At 52.0% G+C, this 8,842-nt stretch overlaps 1 protein-coding gene across 2 annotated transcripts in view; it reads left to right on the plus strand.

The window, feature by feature from the left end:
• Window positions 1-8,602, plus strand: part of GOLGA3 (golgin A3) — a 44,941-nt gene extending 36,339 nt beyond the window's left edge. For both annotated transcript variants that reach the window (XM_060027813.1, XM_060027814.1), the window contains exons 19-24: window positions 260-399; window positions 1,152-1,284; window positions 1,507-1,629; window positions 2,986-3,150; window positions 4,530-4,693; window positions 5,225-8,602. In XM_060027813.1, coding sequence (XP_059883796.1) covers window positions 260-399; window positions 1,152-1,284; window positions 1,507-1,629; window positions 2,986-3,150; window positions 4,530-4,693; window positions 5,225-5,441 — 942 coding nt within the window. In that variant the 3' untranslated portion in view covers window positions 5,442-8,602. The remainder of the gene's footprint in view (window positions 1-259; window positions 400-1,151; window positions 1,285-1,506; window positions 1,630-2,985; window positions 3,151-4,529; window positions 4,694-5,224) is intronic.
• Window positions 8,603-8,842: the final 240 nt, after the last annotated feature.

The following is an 8,842-nucleotide window of genomic DNA, read 5'->3' on the forward strand; positions in this document are numbered from 1 at the left end:
TGAGGAAGACTGACCACTGCTCAGACCAAGGAAGCTGGGCACCTCTGTTCGCTCAGCAGGCGCTGCTACCGCGTTGCATGCTTGAGGGCCCAGCGTGTGTCCAGTACTTTCATCCTTGATGGGGACCTTGGAAGGCTTTGGAAGGAAGGCCTGCAAGAGCAGCTAGGATGCAAGGGGTTGGGCGGCGGCCTCCACGAACCCGGGCACGTCCTGTGAGGCTGCGCCTCTGTCCTCGATGACGCCGTGTTCTTCTTCCCAGGTTGCTGCCGCCCAGGGGGAAGCGGGGCACAACCGCCGCCATTTTAAGGCCGCCACCTTAGAGCTGAGCGAGGTGAAGAAGGAGCTGCAGGCCAAGGAGCGGGAGGTGCAGAGGCTGCAGGCGGAGGCAGATGGGCTCCAGTGAGTGCGAGAGGGCGGGGCCGGGCGCCACCATCCCCTCCATCTCCAGTTAGTGCCTTCAGCGCACCAGGGCCCCGGTGTCCTGGCAGATCGCTGAGTACTCTGCAGGCAGATCTGAGAAGGAGAGAGAGATCCGATTGCTGTCTCAGGATGCCGCAGCTTCCGTCTGAAGCTTTGGCCTTGATGCCGTGTGCTCCCACTCTGTGCCCTGCTGGTTCTTCTCTGAGAAGAGATCTTGAGCCCTCTTCTCAGAGAAGACCCAGCGCAGACAAAAATAAATTTAAAAAAATAAACAATGAATAAATTTATTAAAAAAAGGCACACAGCTCTCCCACTCAGAGGCTAACGCCCCCGCCCCTTCCCTGAGGGTCCCCACCGTCACACGTGGTCTTCGAGGCGCCTCCCCAGCTCCCCTCGGGCTTCCCTTCGTTGTGGTGCGCGGCTCCCGTTGGAGTGGCCTTGGCTCGCACCCGTGCAGGCACATGTGTTGGGCACTGCACGTGCATCGGTCCCTGCCACCATAATCCGTGAACTGGGCTCACAAAGCGTCCCTCCCCGGGGGCTGTGAGGATTCGTTGAGCTAGTGCATTGCAGAGCTCCTAGAACAGTCCCTGCCCAGGGGGAGCAGTATGGGAGTTCTTGTCATGATGCGTGTCCACCCGGGACAAGTAACGTTCAACTAACAACATTTTTGAGTGGGAAGGTAATTGGAAGAACGCTGTAATTTCACTCTTCCTTGTTTTTTATGCTAGGATTCAGGAGGGGAAACATTCCCAGGAAATAGCACAGTTCCAGGCAGAGCTGGCAGAGGCCCGGACCCAGCTCCAGCTCCTGCAGAAGCAGCTGGAGGAGCAGCTGAGCAAAGAGCCTGTAGGAAACCAAGAGGTGACCCGCCGGGGCGGCTTTACATCTCCAGTTAACAGGACTTACAGAGCTAGACTCTGCTGGTTGACACTTTCACTTCATTCTCTGCCTTCTTGGAAAGGGATATTTATTTTTTCTAAGTATGATATTAAATGATACGCAGAGATATAGTTAGAGCAATGTTATAATGCAGGAAAGCCATTTTAAAATTCTTTTGGTTGTGTGACTTTTTCCCTTCTCTAGATGGAAAATCTCAAATGGGAGGTGGATCAGAAAGAGAGAGAAATCCAGTCCTTGAAGCAGCAGCTGGACGTGACTGAGCGGCAGAGTAAACAGGAGTTGGATGGGATACAGCAGTCAATGCAGGTACGCGGTGTGTACAGGGCGTGCACGGGGTGTGTGGAGCGTGTGCGAGCCCCTGGCGGCACTGCAGCAGCTCCTCCCTGGGCTGTGCCAGGCAGCGTGCTAGGTGTGCGGCAGCAGCTCTCAATGGCGTGAACGCTCCCACCAAGCCGTTCTGCAGACGCTATCCCATTTCAGAGAGAAGCCCAGGCCAGGCAGCTGAGGGACGCTGAGCAGAGGCCAGAGCCCCAGGGCCCCACCCTGGGCTGAGCTGTGTGGTGTGTCCCGGAAACGGGATCTCATTAAGTCCGAAAAATGAGACGGTTCCATTCGCCAATCTGTGATAAGCTTCTCTGTGAAGAAATCTAGGCACAGTCTTGACTGCTCGAGGAAAGGGTCGGGAACGTGACTCTGACTGGGATTCCTGCTTGTAGGTGGACAGCTTGAGATAACCAGAACTGACTTGTATTCTGTCTTAGGAACAGTTAGGCTTATTCTAGTAGCTGATCTTGGAGTTTAAACAAGGGTTGGGTTCACTGTCAGATGTGGACATGGGAATGTTACCGGCCCCTCGGTAGAGGCTCTGAAGTGTGGATGGGAACGTTGAGGACAGGACTGTAACCAGATTCTCCGCAGTGTAGACCCTTGGAGAGGAGTGGCAGGGGGAGGGGAGCGACTCATGAAGGCTGAGAGTTCCAGCCCCTTGGAATTGTGATGTACGAACTAAGATTTGTGCAGTGTGTTTAAGACCTTTCAGGTTTTTTTTTAAACTAATGTGAGTTATACATTTACCACTTTTTTAAAAAAAATTATTGAGTTTATTTATTTTTGGCTGCATTGGGTCTTTGTTGCTGTGCGCGGGCTTTCTCTAGTTGTGGCGAGGTGGGGCTACTCTTTTTTTTTTTTTTTTTCTTTTTTGCGGTACACGAGCCTCTCACTGTTGTGGCCTCTCCCGTTGCGGGGTACAGGCTCCGGACGCACAGGCTCAGCGGCCATGGCTCATGGGCGCAGCCGCTCCGCGGCATGTGGGATCCTCCCGGACCGGGGCACGAACCCGTGTCCCCTGCATCGGCAGGCGGACTCTCAACCACTGCGCCACCAGGGAAGCCCGGGGCTACTCTTCATTGCGGTGCGCGGGCTTCTCACTGTGGTGGGTTGCAGAACACAGGCTCTAGACTCGCGGGCTTCAGTAGTTGTGGCTCGCAGGCTCAGTAGTTGTGGTGCACGGGCTTAGTTGCTCTGCAGCATGTGGGATCTTCCCGGACCAGGGCTCGAACCACGTGTCCCCTGCATTGGCAGGCAGATTCTTAACCACTGCGCCACCAGGGAAGCCCAAGACCTTTCAGTTTTAAAAATCTATGACTTTTTTACTTTCTTTAGAATATTAAATCTGAGCTGGAGATGGTACGGGAAGATCTGTCCCTGACCCAGAAAGATAAATTCATGCTTCAAGCTAAAGTGTCGGAACTGAAGAGCAACATGAAGACACTGCTCCAGCAAAACCAGCAGCTCAAGCTGGACCTGCGGCGGGGAGCAGCCAAGACGGTACTGGGCCACCGGGCGGCTGGTGGGGCTCCAGGGATGTGCTGGCGGGAGGCTGGCAGGCTTTCCAGTCGGTCAGCCAGTCACAGAGTTACATTAACCAACACTGAGTGACGGTTGTGTGAAGATAGATGACGATGGGATGTTCTCCTTGGACCACAGGCCAAATCTTTTTAATTTAGAGCTTTTTCCAACAGAGTGTTTGCCTCTTTCTATGAATTTAGATGCCATTTTATTGTACTATGCTTTATAAAGCAAATGAGGGCGTGGTTTGCTTGTGTTAACAAGAGCCCCTGGGCCTCTAGGCGAGACCAGCTGGGACACAACAGCTGCCAGAACAGGCTCAGGGGCCCGGGGAGCCCGAAGCAGCCGTCGTGAGCTCTGTTCAGGTTATCTGTTTACCCACCGTCTGTTTTTCTACCAGTCTGTGTAAATATTTTGCAGGTGCAAAGAAGTCGCTTAGATTCAGAGGTTTATTTAGCACGGTTTGTTTATCTGTGGAAAAAGTTTGAAGTCCTAGGAAGGGGAGTCTTATGACTTGGAAAATTGACTTAATTTCTTAGGGAAACTCAGAGGCAAGGCCATGGTCTCTCTGGAAAGCTCCCACCATGAGCTCTCATTTAGGGGGCTCTCGGCAGCTCCGGCCTCCTGAGGAGCCAGGATTGTAGTGTTGCTTCATGCCTTAGGAAGAAGGTTTTCTATTCAGCCAACATTTCTTGAACCCCCGTGGCTGCCAGCTCTGCCGATTTAGAACGAGTGGAAAGTGCTTCCCCAGAGGCCCAAGGGGAGCTGGGGAGGCACCTCGAAGACCACGTGTGATGGCGGAGACCCTCGGGGAAGGGGCAGGGGCGTCAGCCTCCGAGTGGGAGAGCTAACTGTGTGTCTTTTTTCTTTTTTAATAAATTTATTCATTTTTTATTTTATTTATTTATTTTGGCCATGTTGGGTCTTCGTTGCTGCGCGGGCTTCCTCTAGTTTCCGGTGAGCGGGGGCTACTCTTCGTTGCAGCGCGCGGGCTTCTTATTGCGGTGGTTTCTCTTGTTGCGGAGCACGGGCTCTAGGTGTGCTGGCTTCAGTAGTTGTGGCACGCGGGCTCAGTAGTTGTGGCTCGCAGACTCTAGAGTGCAGGCTCAATAGTTGTGGCGTGCAGGCTCAGTAGATGTGGCTCATGGGCTTCAGTAGTTGTGGTACATGGGCTCGGTAGTTGTGGCTTGTGGACTCTAGAGCGCAGGCTCAGTAGTTGCGGTGCACAGGCTTAGTTGCTCCGTGGCATGTGGGATCTTCCCGGACCAGGGCTCGAACCCGTGTCCCCTGCATTGGCAGGCGGATTCTTAATCACTGTGCCACTGGGGAAGCACCTAACCGTGTGCTTTTAAAAACAGAGAAAGGAGCCGAAGGGAGAAGCCAGCTCTTCCAGCCCCGTGACGCCGGTGAAGATCCCTGACTGCCCCGTGCCAGCCTCGCTTTTGGAGGAGCTGCTGCGGCCCCCGCCTGCCGTGAGCAAGGAGCCCCTCAAGAACCTCAACAGCTGCCTGCAGCAACTCAAGTATGACTCTGCTCTGGGTTCCGTCTCGTAGTCTTTACAAATAAGCTGCAGGTCTCAGTTGGAAGAATCTTCCCTGTTGCCAGCACCGCACCGTGGTGCGCTCGCTTGGCGAGCGGCTCCGTAGTGTCTCTTGGCGGTGGGCTGGTCCCACCGCCAAGGGAGGTGCCTCTCCCTCCATCTCCAAGGTGGGAGCTGACCGGGGCTAAATGACCCTGCACACCAGGCAGTGGGAGGCCCGTGTCTGAGGCAAGGGCAGGTGTGGCTCTGGCCCTGTGAGCGGACGCCCTGCAGGACAGACCCTCGGCTCTGTGTTTCCCACGTTCTCCCCAATCGGCCTGTCGGCCTCTGTGTGGTGCACAGGAAAATGGCCAGAGTCTCTTCCGTGCTGTTCCAGGAGAGAGGCTCGACGGGCCCCCGAGGGTGTGCGTGAGCGACCTGCCGTCAGGGCCGGGTCCGAGGTGGCCAGCTGTCTCTGGGGGGGGACAGCGCCCCCGGCTGTCGTCTGACCGCGCACCTCCCCTGTCTCCCCAGGCAGGAGATGGACAGCCTGCAGCGCCAGATGGAGGCTCATGCGGTCACTGTGCACCAGTCGTTGTCCTCGTGGACGCAGGGGGACCCCGCCAGCCCCTCCCGCCTGGGCGATCACGCCAACCCCAGAGGAGACACGGAGCAACACGGGCAGAGCGGGGCCACGAGAGAGCACTTTGGAGCGGTGACCGCCGAGCATCCCCACCCCGAGTGTTTGTAGCTGACTGCAGGAATGCTCTCTCCTCCGTGTTATTTATTTGACTGTGTGCTCTATTGTCTTTCTAAGAGATGGAAGTTAAGTTTTGCATTGGCCGTTACAAGGAGTAAAATAACAAAGCGAGAGTCGAGAATTGATGACAGTCATTTGCAGGTCGCAGCCAGCTTTTCCCACGAAGTGACCAAATCTTAAAAACCTAATCTAGGGCTCAGCGAGACATTTTGCATGTGTCTGAAGGGTTATCTGCGGAAGGAGGCATCTTAGGCCTGACCGTAGACGCTGCTCTTGGACGGCCGCTGGCGGAGGCGTTGCGTGGCTGCGTCCGGCTTCTCACTTTCCTGTCTGATTCAGAAAGAGCTTTCCTCCCTGCAGGAGTGAGACCTCGTTTGCACCTTTGGTTTTTATTTTATTTTGTTTTGTTTTCAATAGCCATCTCTCCGTAGAACGTATATATAAATACCGGAAATCATCATCTAATCTTTAAAAAGTATATGCTCGTATTATTTAAGAATGACCCGAATTGTCTTTTTATTGATTGCCTTTTGAAAATCTGCAGTTAGGAAGTAACGTATGTGTAGGATTTAGGAATGTCAGAAAATTATGTTTTAAGAAATGTAATTATTTTATTTACCTTCTAAAGCCAAATATTCTTAGGCAGAAGTTCTTTGTTATTTTAGTTTCACTTAATTTTGAGGGTCTTTCCTTGCCATGAGTGCACAATGCCCACCTGTTTGACCCCTGGCCCTGCATGGCCTCGCTCACCTTGGCCAACCCCCGGGCAGGCCTGACGGCCACCAGGACGCCCACATAGACACCACGGTCAGCACACGCTGACCTGATGCATGAGGCATGGGGAGAGGCCTCAAGAGGTGGGGGGGGGAGCAAGGAGGAGGGGCAGGGCCAGGGCTTCCGTGGGCTCCAGACCAGGGAGCACTTTGCCCTGTGTGGCAACGTCCACCAGCGCCTGTGTGGTCGTCAAGAGATATGCTGGCCTCTGTGTGGTGACACCCTTCAGAAGGGGGAGAAGGCCCTTGACCCTCTCATCTGGAAAGCAGCGAAAGGGGCAGGTCAGCATGAGAGGGTCTCCCGAGGTTTACCTGAAATCAGACACCCCAAGTGTGCGAGGTCCCGCCTAGAGTGACTGTGAGACTCGAGGTCTGTAAGCTTGCCCCTAGTTTGCTAAGATGATCTAAAATAACGTTTATTGTTCCAAGTTAGAGAAGAGAGAGAGAACGGGTCTGTGTGGCCCCCTGTGCAGGTCGGCTGGTCTGAAGATGAAGTGTGCGGTGTTACTGATCAGGCCAGACATGCTCGTATCACCGCATCACCTGGGTCTCTCTTGTGGAGAAGACAGCGTGGTGTTTTTAACCTGCTTGTGTTCTCTCACAATATGCTGTTAGAAGGTTCATTGATAATATTAAAGTAACATTAATCACAAAGATGTTTAGTGTTTAAAAAAATTCCCCAGCAAGTATTGGAACGTCTAAAATATGTATATCATTTGTACAGGGTTAATCTTGGAAATTATACTTGAAAACTTTATTCTGCTCTTCATTTTAAGTTGGAAATCGTTTTTGACAAAATTGTTTTTGTACCATTGGAAAAGAAAAATGGTAATTTATGTTCTTATTTATTTTGGCTGCGATATCTTTTGTTTTAATTTTAGAGCCGCTTTCTCTCTCCTTGCTGAGGTCTTCCAGAAAATCACAGTGTATCTTCCTTAGGAAAGGATAAAGGAATCCTGAGTATATCCATCAAGAGAAAGCAATCTCTGTTCCCCACCCCTTTTTCCTTTGTCGAGTCACCTCTGCGTGTGTACGTGCGTCTGCGCGTGTGTGCGTGTGCATGTGTACGTGCGCGTGTACGTGCGCGCGCGCGCGCCTTTAGCAGCAGTGCCTCGTCTGGGCTGCTGCTGTCATCCTGTGCCAGCTTCATCCTCTAGTTCTGTGCGCGCCCGGCCTGCCTCTGGCCTGAGCGCTCAGGCTGCCCCCCTCCCATGTCCTGTGTGTGCCCCTCGTGCTGTCACGTCTGGCCTGTAGTTCCCCGCCAGGGGCCCTTGTGTCCGGGCTTCCTTAACAAATCACCCTGAAGGGGGACGTTGGACTGAATCGCCGGCTCTTCGTTTGCTGCGGGTTTTTTCTCTGAGGGGCTTTACTGGCGCTCCTGTCTCCCAGAGCTTGATTCTTTAGGGAGCAGCATTGGAAATATTCTTCCACTGTGGGCAGAAGTGGGAATTAGGAACTTCCTCATGGAAAACAGCAGTCCACTCTGGAGCACGTGTAGAAACACGTTTGCTGTTGCGCTGTATTTGTGTATGTTGTTCATCCTCGTGTCCTCACTGGAGAGCATGTCAGCTTGGACACTTCGTGATGTTATGACTTGATTTTCTTATGCTCCTAAAATAACTTACTGTGAGTGGTTGTTGTTGATTTTTCCACGGTACACGTCAGATAGATGCCACGGATCTTTTAGACTTACATGCCTTTGTTCTACTATTTGGAAGCTGTAACAGGCAGTGTCTTTGATGAGATGTGAAACTGGCTCACACTCTGGCCTGGGGTCCAGGTGCCAGGGTGGGCCTCGAGGAAGACAGCCTGTGGAATGCTGCATTAGGAAAATTCTCATTCAACTGCTCCTCGGTTTAAAGACTTTTCTTGGTATAGGGATACTGCAAAAGCCATGGGCCTGCAAGGGCACCGTGACATATATTCCTACTTTTCTGAGTATTTTTTTAACGAAAATTAAATGTCGCGTGTAAAGATTGCCAGTAGTGAAAGGGACCAGCGGATCTGAAAGAGAACTGTCCTGGAGCATCCCCAAGGGCCGTGATGTGCACAGGGCGGGGCTTGTGAGAGTCTTCTCAGAGCCTCACTCAAGTTCACTCACTCCCCGCAGGGCGCCTCTCAGTGTATGGTGGTCTCAGGTTACAATAGGATCCTTGACAGGAATGCTTCAGAGGATCTAGAAAACTCGGTGGTTTTAAGTTATTCATGTTTAATAAAAATTTCCTCGTTAAAAGGGAGTCCTCAGGTTGGGGCTATTCAGGGGAAAAGTGTCACCATGCACAATGAATTGTAACTTAAAAAGCATGTTGATTTTTTATAAATTTAAGTGTGCTTGGGAATTCCTTGAATTTTGTGCAATAAACTATTTTTTGTTAAAGATTTTTATATTTCCTTGGGGTGCTTTCATTTTCATATATATATTTTTTCATAACTGGGAGTAACTTTTATCTCATGTTGTTACCAACTCTGTTCAGATAACTGAAGAAAATTTTATTGTTCTGCCAGAGTTTCAGATGGTCGTGAAGTCTAACTCCTTGTGGCTGCTGTTGACCACAGCAGGAGCAGGAGCGTAGCGTCTCGCCGTGTTGCTTCCTTCTTCACCCGCACTTCACTTGTTAC

The sequence above is a fragment of the Delphinus delphis genome, chromosome 13 (genome assembly GCF_949987515.2).
Source record: "Delphinus delphis chromosome 13, mDelDel1.2, whole genome shotgun sequence".
In the NCBI taxonomy this organism is placed as follows: domain Eukaryota; kingdom Metazoa; phylum Chordata; class Mammalia; order Artiodactyla; family Delphinidae; genus Delphinus; species Delphinus delphis.